The sequence below is a fragment of the Paralichthys olivaceus genome, chromosome 9 (assembly GCF_024713975.1).
Source record: "Paralichthys olivaceus isolate ysfri-2021 chromosome 9, ASM2471397v2, whole genome shotgun sequence".
NCBI lineage: Eukaryota > Metazoa > Chordata > Actinopteri > Pleuronectiformes > Paralichthyidae > Paralichthys > Paralichthys olivaceus.
The window spans coordinates 12,148,313-12,162,987 of NC_091101.1; the positions used below are offsets into that span (position 1 = coordinate 12,148,313).

The 14,675-nt window shown below is 41.6% G+C and overlaps 1 protein-coding gene across 11 annotated transcripts; it reads right to left on the reverse strand.

The window, feature by feature from the left end:
• Nucleotides 1-810: 810 nt before the first annotated feature.
• Nucleotides 811-14,409, reverse strand: ogt.1 (O-linked N-acetylglucosamine (GlcNAc) transferase, tandem duplicate 1). Of its 11 annotated transcripts, none has more exons than XM_069531416.1 (24): nt 13,999-14,409; nt 12,169-12,319; nt 11,214-11,457; nt 11,026-11,094; nt 7,631-7,747; nt 7,457-7,536; nt 6,848-7,043; nt 6,590-6,730; nt 6,378-6,478; nt 6,061-6,214; nt 5,383-5,484; nt 5,112-5,291; nt 4,658-4,816; nt 4,440-4,529; nt 4,193-4,318; nt 3,919-4,089; nt 3,709-3,825; nt 3,369-3,539; nt 3,214-3,249; nt 2,863-3,015; nt 2,492-2,744; nt 2,020-2,143; nt 1,778-1,944; nt 811-1,696 (listed from the first exon to the last, which is right to left on the reverse strand). In XM_069531416.1, the coding sequence occupies exons 1-24, from the start codon at nt 14,033-14,035 to the stop codon at nt 1,677-1,679; spliced, it is 3,159 nt and encodes a 1,052-aa protein (XP_069387517.1). In that variant the 5' UTR covers nt 14,036-14,409; the 3' UTR covers nt 811-1,676. The 11 variants fall into 11 exon arrangements, with proteins under 11 accessions (XP_069387517.1, XP_019937313.1, XP_019937306.1 ...); XM_020081754.2 differs by having other exon boundaries at nt 5,094-5,291; XM_020081747.2 differs by having other exon boundaries at nt 12,169-12,349.
• Between the last annotated feature and the right edge of the window lie 266 nt (nt 14,410-14,675).

A 14,675-nucleotide genomic window follows, 5' to 3' on the forward strand; every position in this document is an offset into this window, starting at 1 on the left:
TCTTTATTTCTTTAATTTTAATCATTTGTGCAAAATGCAAAATTAAAGTAATGCTCATTAACTATATTTTCCTTTAAAATACAATTTTATTAATAGTTTCATTTATTCATAAAACTTAGAACATCACTGTAAATACTTAATCTTAACATTAAGATACTGTCTATTAGGTTAACCCAAAATCTTCATCAGCAATAAAATCACCATCTCAATAAATACATACAGCTTTACATAGAGTAGGGCTAGTTAAGATTCTTTTGTCTGTGTTTGTTATTTAGCAGATTTGCACGATAACTACTGGATGAATTACCATGAAACCTAGTGGTTGGATGTGCATAGGTCAGGTAGATTTTCAACATTTTTGCTGATTCCTCAGAGAATAATTCATGGATCATAATGAAATTAAATCATACAGGTTTGGGGACTAACATTTTTAGTGTAATTAGGTGAACATCCAAATAAAAATCTGGATCTGGAGAAATTACATGTAGATTCAGAAGGGGATTGTTGGGAGAGGTATGTGCTCTACTTTGTCCATCTAGCTGTGCATTCCTAGAGGCGTTGCCCTGCAGCTGTCTGTCAAACACACCAAAATGTACTGGATAGGAAAAAGGACTGACTATCCATGTTGGAGTCATTCTCCAGCAGTGTGGATATTATTACTATGTAGTTGACCTTTGATCGGCATGATATGTGAAACAGAATTTGTTTATGGTGTTAACACAGTAATGAAAGGTTAGCTTTTGAATCTAGCTGTTGACACAGTATTTTGTGCAGAGTCAGGTGAGTGTAAAATACAGGACAGGTTTGCCATCTCTTTAACTTTTTTATTATATTTATAGCCTTATGGCATCATTGACAGCATAGGGTTAACAGACATTACAAAAACAAAATCTGCTTAGAAAATACTTACCTAGGCCGTTCCTTGTGTAATTTAAAAAAAAGATCAATTTGTGTTTAGCTCTGACATCTAACCGGAAATTTAGGCCTTTCCAATGACATGAAACATCCCTGTCCGGCCTTGTCCGGTCATTTTTACAAGCAGAGTGTGACATCAAACAGGACGACAGCTACTGAACATATCCTTTGAATAACAACAAAAATATAAGTTGGCATTTGCTGAGGGGAAGAAGTCTTTATCTTGACAGAATCCTCAAATCTTGCACATCTACCAATTGCAGTCATTGAACAGCTTAAGACAAACTAAAGAGCAGTTGCAATCTATGTTTTACATTTGCATGTTAAAGCTGATGAAAAGCAAGTCAGGGTAACAATTTTAATGGTGCAACATTTGTCCTTTTAAAACAAGCAACACTCTTTATCCATTCATAAATAGATCCAAAGAGTAATGATGGCTGGGCATTCTCTCCACAAGCTGCAGTCAGTCCTGTGTGCAGACTGACAGAAGAAACAAAAATCCACTGATCCAAGTACGGAAGGGGCAAGCAGGGCATTCACAATCCTTTCATGTTCATCTAATATACTTTAAAGAGTCACAGATGAGCTGCCTGAAATCTCAGGCTCTATCTGGCTCAGGAAATGCAGATGAGAGATGACTGTGATGGGGGTCACACGTGTGCATCTGTAGGCTCCTTCACAAATAAGAGTCCCATTAATAGTAAATGACAGAGATGCAGTTGTTCAGAGAGAGGGAATGGAGTGGAGGCTGATGATTCAAGCTAGGGGGCTGAAAAAAACCCTAAAAAAAACAGGTGGTGGCAAAGGATTAGATGACTGGGGTAAATGGGGAAAAGAAATCTTCCACTTCAGGCATTCTCACTTGTCTCTACTGATTGGAATTTGACCAGAGGTTCTGGCTTGTTGCCGTTGCTATGGTGCTCCCACATCTGCAGGTAGAGCCGCTCCAGGTCCATTGAGTACTGCTTGGTGTTGAAAAGAGGGCTGCAGATTCGCTGCTTCCACACACGTGCTCTAACCATCTTCAGGCTGAAGGGAATGAAGAAAATGTTTAGACATGGTGTTTCTAAAAAGATGTTTTGTAATGGATCTAAGTGTACTTACTATTCCATGTCAGAGCCCAGTTTGACGGCTATGTCCTCATAGTCCTGACGACTCTGGGCTATTAGCTCAGGGCAGCCCAGACAGTTGAGCTGTGAGGCAGCCACACGGGAGGCGAGGGTCTCACCTTTACAAAGAGGAATTACAATTAAAAAGCAGCCTTCACTTCATAAATGTTCCACAGATGACTGATACTTAAAAAGAAGTCAGATAAAACCCATTACATTTTGGTGTGCATCCAAACCAGAAGGCAGACCCGATTTTTAAAATTCTCTTTAACATTGCAAGACAAAGCATTTTTAATTTCTAAGCGAATAATTCATTGATCTTTATGAAAAATGGTTGAGATCCAAATAAAAATCCAGATGGAGATCCACACTCTGTGAGTGCCATTCTAGTTTATAAAATTATTATAATTTCTTCATTTTGGAATTAGAATGAATAAAACATGATACAGAAATCCTTGTGTCCTCACCTGGCATGGTGACCATGGGTGTTCCAGCCCAGAGAACATCCATGCCTGTGGTGTGACCATTGCAAAGAGGAGTGTCCAAGCACACATCAGCCAGTTGGCCCCTCCTCACGTGCTCCTCCTTGGGGGCAACAGGAGAGAAGATGATGCGAGAGCCAGCCAGACCCATGTTCTGAGCGTACTGCTGGATGTTTGGCTCGCCCACAGCAGGGAAGCGAAGAAGCCACAAAACACTGTTGGATACACGCTTCAGAATCTGTAATGAAATGGCAGTTTTAAAATTGATTAAAAGAACCCACAAACTTGAGAGGTAAAATATTAATTTTATGAGGGCAGAGTTGAAGAAACATTCGAAGTAGTTATGTCTAACTTACGTTGGCCCACATCTGAAGAGTAGGAGGGTCAATCTTGTAGAGCTGGTTGAAGTTGCAGTAGACAATGGAGTCCTCTGGAAGACCATACTGGGAGCGGGTAGTCACAACGACCGTGCGGGGAACCTCCTCGCCAGTAGCAGCTTTGTTGTTGATCTTCAGAGGGGGATAGAAGTGTTTTAAGGTGGAGTTGCCACAGTGCTTCTGTATGACTGATCTTGATTGTTTGAACAAATTGATATTGCCAAGCCAAGAATGTAGGATTAATTTTGAACCCAATCCATTGTGCCACCAGTTCCCTTCACCTACCACTACCACCTGCGCTATCACCTTACTTTCATGAACAAACCATACCTGTAGGAACATAGTCTTTGAGTCTGCTGAAAAGATCTGGAAAAGCAGCAAGCTATATTAATGTGCTGCTCTGGATTTGGTATCGGCATTTGCAGACTCTTTGGGGCCCACGCTATACAGCTCAATATTTGCAAGTGTGTCTGAGCCAGACGTACCTGTGTGGTGGCCAGGCCATTGCTGACAGTGAAGCCATTAATTGTGACCTGGATTTGACCTTGATTGATCATGTTGATGATGGCTTCAGCTGCAGTGTTCATGGGAATAACTGGCATGGACAGAGCTCCGTTAGTTTCCACAGCAGTTTCCTGGTTGTTGTCACACTTCATCTGTCACAAAGAACAGTTTCAAATGAAATGCTTGGGCATTATTCAGAGCTGTATCATCAAACAACATAATGTTTCATTCTGGTTTGTCAATGTGGCCAAAACTCAACAATACAACATTAACAATGAAACAATGCTGGAGAAGACAAAACTGGACTCCTCATCAACTCACCTTTATTACTTTGACATCTGGCAGACTGTCCAGGAAGGCCTTCAGATCAATACCATTAAGGACAATGCGGTTGTCAAAGATGTGTCCATTAGATTTGAAATCAATCACTGCCTTTTTCTGCGAATGAAAAAAGAAAATGTTGCAAACATCCTGATTATGTTGAGCTACTTTTATTTGAAAGAGAGAGCAGCATTATGGGGAGAGACAGACCTTGAGGTGAGGGAACATGTTGGCATGATCTCCAATGAAGAACGTGTGGGGCATGTAGGCAAGTTTTTCAGAATACTGCTCGGCCACCTCCAAAGGTGATGTCTCCTTGTCAGTGATGATGTAGTCCATGAAGGGAGCCCCGCTGGTTCCAGGGTAGCCCAGCCACATACACTGATGAATAAAAAAATAATAATGAAAAAAAGAGACAAACAATTAGTGAATTATTTGATGCAAACCATTCCCTGTATTCTCTCATCAAGGGTGTAGGGTTTACCTGTATGGGGGCTGGGCGAAGGGCGAAAAGCTCATTTCGGGCTCCTTTGGTGTATCCATTCATGTTGACTAGAATGTGGAGTCCGTCCTGGTGAATACGATCAGCTGCCTTGCCATTGCAAGGGATCTGGAGAAAAAAGGTAAAACATTTTTTTTTTACTTTTGTTAGGGGACCATGTGGTTAAATGTCTTTTTTATTAAGAACTAAAAACACACATAAAGTAGCAACTCCTGGCTGTGACAGTTACCTGTGAGAGGTCTGTGAAATGATGAGCCTCTGCAACCACTTTTACACGAAAGTTGGTGCTATCATCAGGGCTAAGCGCATAGCAGAACACCTGGGGGAAAAGAAGTTATTCATTCATGGGTTAAATAAATAAATGCTCCAACATCCAAAAGGCACTATATTGCAATACTTTCAAAGTTGATCATCTCTAGAAATAAAAGTACAATTAAGATCACCCACCTCAAATTTCTCAGGATTGTGCATTCCAGGAATGGACTGCATCAGATGGGAAGTTGGGTGGTTGCCAAAGTCAGAGCTGACATATCCGACACGCAGACGTCCACCGCTGGCCTTCAGGTCCTTGGGATGCTCAAAAGCAGGTTTGTGAAGTGCATTGATCTGTAGGATAACCAAGAGGGTAAGATACAACTACAGCAAGACAACCAATTCTACATTGACTTGGATAGGATAAAAACATATCTATATCTCAAATCATGTCCAACATCAACCCATACCATAATCCCTGCAAGCAACCCATTCACCACTATATTCCTTTTTTACTACGAAGTCAAAAATATCCTGTATCTCACCCAACCCTTACCTTCCCACTTATCCCAGCAGACAGCCACTGCCATCACCATCCACCTCCCAAAAAAGTGAATTAAAGGTTACTTGCTTTCATCATTTTGTGTACCTTGTCCAGACAAAGGTTCCCATGGCGCTCAGCAATTGCCTTGCGGAAGTTGTGAGAGAGTGGGTAAAGCATGCTGTGATGTGGGTGCACTGAAGGCAAGCGGTTCTTTTCCAGCTGATCAGCCACAATGCTCACAAGCTTCTTCATTCGCTCATCATAATCTGTCCAGTCACACACAATCTGGAAGAGTGATAACAATAACAGAAGTTAGTGGATGTACATTGCAACATGAATAATTTCTGCTCAAATAAATAAATATGTATCTACGAACCTGCAGGCAATGCGCCAAGTTGCAGTAAGCATCTGGGAAGTCTGGCTTGAGTTTCAAGGCTGTGCGGTAAGATGCAATGGCCTCAGGGATGTTTCCAGAATCCTGAAATTAAAGAGAAAGATTAGAATACCACAGTACAATGCAACAAAGTTGCAGAAGTGTAAAATTAAATATTTGGCTTTTAGCAAGTCAAACATTTTGACGTATTAAACATCTGCAAACACATCTTTGTTGTGGAAAATCTGGTGATCAATCGTCAACTCATCAGTGAAGAAAGTTTATGTCTTATTCTGAAATATTTATTGAAGCTTGGCCATGGAGAAAATCAGAATCATCAATACAACAACTGTGCATGACGTTCTCTCATATTCTGAGGTTTGATTTCCTGAGGTTACACTTTAAACCCCTTAAAGATCATTTAGTCTATTGGTTCGCTTGTTCCTAAACAAGTAAATGTATTTTCTAGTACTGGAGACAGTGTTGCCTGCTTACGCAGTTTCATATCTGTGGTGTCTAGGGAGTGAAGCCTTTGACCTTGGCCACGCTTTTGCACTTCCCCAAACAGGACAGACAGCTGCACTACATCTCAGGCAAAGGAGAAAGTGTCTCTGAAGATTCCATAACAATCTCAACTGAAAATCACAAGACAATGATGTCAAAAGTAACAACCATCCATACCTTGTGAATTGAGGCCAAATTGCTGTGAGCATCAGCGAATGCAGGGTTTATCTGGATGGCACGGGTGTAGCATTGAAGTGCTCCTTGTACATCTTGCATCTCCTTCAGTGTATTACCCATGTTTGAGTAGGCATCAGCAAATGTGGGGCTGATTCTAAAATCAAACAGAAAATACACCTACCTATGTAAGAACATTAATAATACTCTAATTTACTGAATTATCTGAATAGAATACTGATTCTTGAATCTTCTACTATGATGACATAACACATCATTAACATAAAGCAAGTCAGAAGGTCCCTAAAGCATTTTCAAACCTAATGGCCTCCTTGTAGTGCATGAGGGCCTCCTGGAGTTTCCCCTGCTGCTGCAGAACACTGGCCAAGTTAGAGTGAGCTGCTGCAAACTCTGGGAACACCTGATGAAAGACAAAAAAGGTTACAATAACACAGTCCAAGAATACCATTCTCATATACAGAATACAGCAATTTCCCCATCATACCCGACATGGATACAATTCTTTACTCACCTCTAGGGCTTTTCTGTACAGCTGCACTGCATCCTCAATGTTGCCCTGCTCACGCTTGATATTGGCCAAGTTGTTAAGGGAGTCTGCGTGGGTTGGACACAAACGCAAGGCTGTGTTGTAGCACTCTTCTGCTTCTGATACCTGGGAGAGACAATGAGATTTCAAGCTGAATTGAGTAAATGCTTATGACTCAAGGAGACCTGATAAATATTTAAGATTGTGTTGTTTAAGATGGTCAAACGTCAAGTTGTGCCTTACATTGCCTTTCTCCTTCAGGGCATTCGCCAAGTTGCAGTAGGCATCTGGGAAATGGGGCTGCAATTCAATTGCACGACGGTAGGTGTCAATAGCCAGGTCAATGAGACCTTGCTCGTAGTAGACACAGGCCAGGTTTCCATGGACAACCGCGTGGTTGGGGCTCAGACTCAGCGCTCTCAGGTAACCAGCCACAGCCCTGGAAAAATGTGGAAAGGTGCAAACACAAGCTCAATAATAGACGTTGCTGAAATTTAAAGCTGTCTTTTCTTTAATTATCTTTAACAAGCCATTAGGGGTATTAATAGTGGCATAATTTAACATATTTCAGACTTCAAAACTATTGGAGCAGTAAAACCAGTTTTAGCAGCTGAACTCAAAGCCCTGACCATAATAGCCGTTTAAGCAGATAAAGCTAATCTGCCCTGCCTTAACAATGGCATGTGACAACACAGTCGCAAGATCAACACACACAGGGAGGAAATTAAACTAACAATGTTCTTGACTCATTCTAAAATTCCACAGAGGAGTGTGGCATGGTGGTACTTTTCTTAGGTACAAAAGACTAGAGATTAAGGGAGTATTAGGGTTCATGTCATGATTTGGACTCACCTGTCAAAGATCCTGGCCTCCTTCAAAACATTTCCTAAGTTGATGTAAGCGTCCAGGAAATTTGGGTCCAGAGTTACTGCCTAAAAAATTAAACTAAGCTTAGGAACCTGGATCAAAACAAGAATATATCTAGACAGAAAGTAGTAGAAAGGTGTGACAACAAATACCACTAACCTTTTCAAAATGGTGTATGGCCAGCCATATCTCTCCCTGGGCATTGAAGACACAGCCCAGGTTGCTCCAAGCCACTGCAAAGTTGGGCTGAGTCTCAATGGCTTTCAGGTAACAAGCCTTCAGTGGGTTTACAATGAAAAACCACAGGAAAAGAGTAGAGGTAGAGTGGGAGAGGTATAGTTTGTAGAGGGGAGGACAAGGGATTGTAAAATAAAAAAACAAATAGAAGATTGAGAATAAAAGTAAGAAAAAACAAAAAGGGCAGAGAAAGCAAAATTAGTGACTATTCTCCATGATGGCAAAAAGTGAGTCTACAGCATGGGCTTGCATGCGCAAAATTCTGCCGCGCTAAGCTGCATTGCTTTTTCCTGCGCTGCGCAAATCCAACCAACACCTACACGTAGGCCCTCATCCTGCAGTTATGTACACACTCACTAAATGTAGTGGTTTTAACATACTGATACAAACATGACCCTTGAATAACACCAATATAGATTTGTTTTATCCCGAATTCAAGTTTAAAAATAAAATCAGATGTGGTTATATAATTATGTCACAACCTGGGATGAATGACGGTTTGTGCAGGTGATGGTCCCTGTAATGCATGCGCAACAAACGCAAGCGCGCGGTGTGTGTCTGTTGCCACTATCACCACAATTCACCATATTATGCCGCTTGCGTGACCTTGCGCCTGGCAAAGGTTGTTGCGCTTCGCTGCTGCGCTCGCTGAATGGCCAGATGAGAGAGCTGCAGACCACCAACCCCTAGCAGAACACCTGCGACACCAGACTGGCACACACTCAGCACCCGTGAAGTATCTCAGAATACAGGGGGATTGTGGGGTTTAAGATTTCAACCACTGTTGAATGGGGCATTTGGATCTAAACAATTGTTTGTCATTGAATGAGTAAGAAGCCTTTCATGTACGAGGCAGGAATGTTTCTAAGAAGCCAATATTGAATCTGAGATTTGGGGCATTTGGGAGCGAGGCTGGTTGAGAGTGGGGAGAGGTCCACAACAAACAGGCCAAAGGGAGAGAGGGGGTGGGGGTCGCATGCTTGCGCTTTCCGCCTTTTTGGTCGTTTGGAGGGTATCGCTGCGCAGCCCCTGCGCTACTGCAGACTCACAGCGCACTATCTGCATCATCAGAACGCTGCAACTCCAAATAAAGAAGGAAAAACAAAACAAAATAGGAAAAATAACCAACATGTAAGAGTTAGAGGGTTCTTACTTTTCTTTCACGATTATTGCTTCCAAATCCAAGTTTCTTTTTACTAATACAGAATTGGGTAATTAGTATAGCATATTTTAAGAAATGCTTATTGTAATTTGTTTTGTTACTTCAAAAGGAAGCCACAAGACAGAGGAGCTCAAGCATAAAGTAAGGTGGTTTTTCTTTTGTTGGCAGTTACAAACCCGTTACCATATTTTTGGACTTTGTCAGAGTGGTGGCCGCAGCTGGCTGGAAGAAGAGGAGAGGACTGAGGCTGCCCTAGTGTTCCTTTCCGCCAGGCACCTACGCAGGAATAGTGTCACCCACCTGAAACCTTCTAAATAACAATATCAGTTGTGGAAAAACCAAAAGAGACAAAATCAGACAACAAGATCGTTAGTAAAGTTTTCAAACAATAAATTCTTTTTTAAAATGTGGAAATATAACAGGTTCTTCCAAATCACAACAAACAAACAAAAACAGACTATTCTTGGTTTTCATTCATGCAATGAATGTTTCATTTCAAAGAAAACAAAAGGAATGCTTGAAGAGTAACAGGGAGGGAAGAAAGGCTCTGATGTGATCAGTTTATCAGTTTATCAATTAAATATTTTCAGGCTTTCAGCAGTCCATCAATTCAGTTTGCTTGTCCAACTACAGGAGGGCAGTTACTGGCTTGATCTTACCCAAATGAACTGATCCCATTTCTCTGGGAATATTACATATTTGAAGGAAAAGGGAAAAAGTATTAATCATTGCCTTTCAGTTATTCTTTTAGCATTTTCATGAAATGTTTTTGAAACTTTGATTTCTTTATCCTGGCCTGCTTTCTTGAATCCTGGCCAATGGGGTAGGGAGAAAAGTCTGTGGTTTAATTATTTGTATCTAGAAGCCTCCACAGATCTGAAATAAAGAGGTCATCGCTGTTGCTGCGCGTACTTTTGTCTTTCTATCCCAGCATCTGACGCAGGTGGTGGAGTGCAGATTGTGAGCCATCTGCCTGATGCTGCATGGACCATTTTAGGTGACTTGAAAACTATCTCTTTTAAAGAAATCCATTCAATGGCAGTGGTTATCAGAGTTGATAAACAGCTGAGTACAGATTTCATTAGCAATCATCAAGTTCAATTAAAAAAAACTAATGCATGTGTGCATGAACACCAATTGGGCATGGCAGAAGGGTCAGGAAGACAGCTCTATGCGCGCACTCCACCAAGCCTTAGCGAGCGCGCGGGGGGTGGAGCGACAGAGCAGGGGAGCTTGTGACTCCCTGATGCTCCTCCCCACTCCTTTACCCCCCTCTAGCACAAGATAAGATGGCCTGTAACCAGTGGGACAACTCCATATCTCTAGATTTGACCCAACCCAGGGAGCCCCTTGTAACAGAGTGACAATGCAAGAGAATATATTGCAAGTGAACATTTAAAATAAAAAAACACTGGCAGCATATGTACTGACAGCAAACTGAGAGCAAACACTTGTCTTTGGGAACCTGATGAATTAAATTGGAGTATAGTGGTCAGGTTAGAAACCATCTTATCTTATGCACTGCAGAGTTTAACTAGCTTCTCATCAGTTCATGTATTCTTCAAAGACCGAGCCAGCATTTTCCCTCCAAAGGTAACTACATGAAAATGCATAGGCCGAGGTTCACAAATGATCAAGTGGATTTACTTTGTCAATTTATACTCCAGCCTTTCTTCCTGAAAGGGGAGGGGCTGACCTCTGGTTAAAAGGTCAGGGGTAAAGCAAAGGACATTGTGAGCAAAAGTGATAAAGAATGGGGACGTATGTAATGAAAATACTATACTGAAAAATTTACATGAAGCTGTGTAAAAAGTAATCAACAGAAAGTGTGTTTATTATAATTTAAAAAAAATACAGAATAGTCAGTTGCCTCTTAAGGGTGTTGACTCATTCTGGTCCAAATTTCCAATAGTGTCTGTTAAGTTAGGAGTGAGAAGCTCACTGAACTCAAAAATGAGAAAAGGCTACAATTTCCTTCCTTAATTTTGCCAAAGGGGTCGAAGGGAAAGAACTCCACGTGGCTTAAAAAATGTCAAAAGGGAAATCTATGGCCTTAGTGGGGGATAGTAAAAACTAAAATGTATGGAAAAGAAAAAAGAATCAAAATAAAAAACAAACACCACATCTAAACGAATGCCAACCCGCTGTAACGTACCTTGGCCTCTTCCAAACGCCCAAGGGCTTTGAGCAGGTTGCCCAAGTCACTGCGTACACAGTAAAGATCCTGAGGAGAACAAAAAAATATTTTATTGCTGTAATAAATGCTACATATAATTTTATTTTGCTCCAAACTTGTTTGCCATCTCAGTCGATAAACATTTTAACATTAAGCATTTCACTCACAGGGTTATACTGTAATGCTGACACATATGCCTGCACAGCTCCCTCCATGTCTCCCGCGGCGACCAGAGCTGCTGCCAAGTTGATGTATCCGTCAATAAAATCTGGCTTTAGTCTCAGAGCATGGCGATAATGCTCTATGGCCTCCTGCAGTTGGCCACGCTCCTTGTACACATTCCCCAGGTTGGAGTAGGCCTCAGCCAACATTGGGTTCTGTTTGATGGCCAAGGTGCTGAAGTGAGCAGACCTGTAGAACCAGAACGGTTAACATAATGGTTACAGTGCTGAAGGGAGTGACTGGCAGAGTTGGCTCGATGGGTTGCGTAGAGGAAGCGTCAAGGTGCGAGTGAATAAAAGGAAAAAGTTGTTTTAAGACATTAGGGTGATTATTTAAACAGCCCTTCAGGATGAATGTCCTGAAAATGCTGAAAACATAAATACATGACACACAGCACAACATATACCTGTGTCTATTTTGTAAATTAATCATAACAATGACAGTATACTCCAAATCTATAATAAAGAATGCACACCATATTTGGCTTTTACTGTCAGAGTCCACCTGCCTTAAAGTTAAATGTTTTACTTAACTAACAATATAAGATGAGACCAAACTAATACAATATCAAATTCATCATCTTATGTTCTATCTGACTTCTGTTAGTTGACAGGAAGGTGCATTAAAGGAATAAAAGGAAGCATAAACAACACCAAACATTTGAACCTGTAATTGACAACACCCAAAGCCTTCACCGTGGCACCTGTGAAGCAAAGTGATTCCCACCAACAGTGTTAAGATTAAGAGGATAGCATTAGACCATAAGAAACCAAGCAAAATGATTTCCAGTGCAGTTATCACTTCCCAAGATCAGCTGTGTGCTTTGAAAGTCACAGAAGAACCATTGTTCTCTGCCACCTCAACGCCACATGTTCAGTGGTCGGCCCCCCCGCACCTCACCTGTCAAGTCTTCGGCACTGGAAGTGGATGGAGGACAGGAGCAGCAGCACGCCTGTGTTATCAGGCTCCTGCCTCCACAGTTGCATGCAGTGGCGCTCGGCTGCCTCAAAGTCCCCTGACTGATACTCCCGGTGCGCCAGCTCAGCCAACCCTTGGAAGGAAAGCATACGTTTTGTTGGTTCTGGAGCACCAACACATCCCAAAGAGGGGGGAAACAACATGTTAGAGGTGATGGAAGAAATTAAAGCAGACAAATGAAAAACACAAAATAAATAAGGAGATGAAGCTATTGCTGCCAATGACGACTTATAGATTTGAACTAAACGGAAAACATGGTCATGGGCAAAAATCAACAATTCACTAAGCTCAAGTGATATCTTAACAAATGGATATAATTTTACAATTTATTTTAGATTTACAGTGGAATTTAAAATCTAATTTGTGATCTATATTATTCTTGAGAAAATATAAGGTTGCATTGCTCATACACTGCCAATAACTTCATATTCTCACACAATTAATCCTTTTTATTGCTACATGTTCTGATGTGCTGATAGTTACTTCATATAAGAAAATAATTGATGTTGTCTGTCCATCAATTAAATGTATATAGTTAGATACTATTTTACAGGAGAGTACAATTGTACAAAAAAGAAAACAACAGGTGGAAAAAATATTAATACGCAGGATGAAAAAACTAACAAACAGGGAGAGGAAGATACATTGACAGCAATTCAGAAGTCCTGGCACCTTCATTAGAAAAAGATAACAGTACTTCTGTCAAGTGAAATTTAAATACCAACACCACCTTGACACAATTTTCATTTGTTTTGGATGGTTTTTTGTTTGTTTTTTTGTTTTAAATCATTCGCCATATTTCTCTCTCTCTGAATTATATTACTGCTACTTGTGATGTTATATTTTACAACCTCTTGAACCTGCAGTGTAACTTGATCTCAGTTAACTCAGGGTGTGGCAAAAACAACATGAAGCCTCGGACACATGATGCATGGTGTACAGGAGGGTGGAGGAGGTGTTGAGGGACATTCCGACATTTTAATCATACACCTGCAAACTGCTGCCATTCTGCTAAATCATACACCGTGAGCGCAGTAGATCAGGTTCATCCACCCATAATAACTCTGTCCTTATACATGCATGTACACGTCATTACATAACGCGAGACGCGGTGGATGACCACAATCAGATGAAGCATATTTCAAATAAGGGTGGGGACGTACACTGAAGTGTGGTTGGCACAAACTGATAGTAGTTTTAATAGATGGAGTATCCGTGACTAGCAGTTACTGACAGTCATCTGGCACCTGACGTGTTTTGGTGGGATGTTACAATGGAGGAAGCCATTTTCTGGTGTGAAACACAACACAAGAGTGTTTGGATGTCGTTGATGCTATATGATGGCTACCAGCAATTAGCTTGTGAGAAAATCCATTGAGAAAACAATGTACACCAAAGCATACTTCTGGGACTAACGTTAATGCTAAATTGGTTAAATAGTCGTCAAAAACGAAACTAGCATGTTATAATAATGAAATGTGTTCGCTTGGCACTGGCTGCTGCTAAGTATGCTAACAATACCATTAGCCTGAGTCTACGGCCCTTACTCAGATGAAATGTAATATAACACGATCGTGGCTGGAAAAACGAAGCTAATGCTGTTGTGTTCGGTTTCGTTTTATTTATATGAATTAGCTTTAATGGCTAACCACCAGCTAGGTCCGACACGGAATATGGTGCCGTCGTCTCCGCAGCTCGTTTCGTTCCTCGCCGAATATCTAAACGTGAGTCAAGCAGGGGGGGGCAACCAACCTGTGCTGTCAGCCACGTTTCCCACGGAGCTCGCCATCCCCTCGGCCTTCGTGTCCTGCACGGTGGTCGTCAACGTGTCTTCTTGCAGGCGCCGGTTTCAGAGAGAAAGACGATGTGCGGCAGACTTGGAGTCTTTGTCGGCTGCGACCAGCACGTTGCGAGGCAGGCTAAGTGTTAGCTTCACTGGCTAACTCGACCGTTGGTTGGTTGTTTGTTTGTCCTGTCCGTACCTCGTACACCGTTCACCGCTGGTCCCACACTGGTCAGTGTAACGCTGGGTGTCGGTTAATCATCGAACCTCGTCTAAAATGCCTGGAAGTGAAACGGTAGAAGCTCAAATTAGCTTTAGCGTCACGGCTACTCTTTCCCTCGCTACGAAGCAGCCACAGTTCATGAAATGGCGAAATGGGTGGAACTCATTTTCCGAGGGAAACTAGACCCTCACATCGCCATTACGACGAAACCCGTGTAAAATGTCATGTAAGGAAAACGATAGTCAGCATGAGGTGGTATTAAAATCTGTTGTGCTAAACATGGGTTTTAAACTTTCCCCTGCTGCACGTGAAACGTTACAAAAATAAATTACATGTGACATTGGGCGGAAGGACACATTGGTGCATTGGGACGGCGTGCAAACGACATCAGTGTGTTTCACAGATAAAGCCGCGTAATAGACC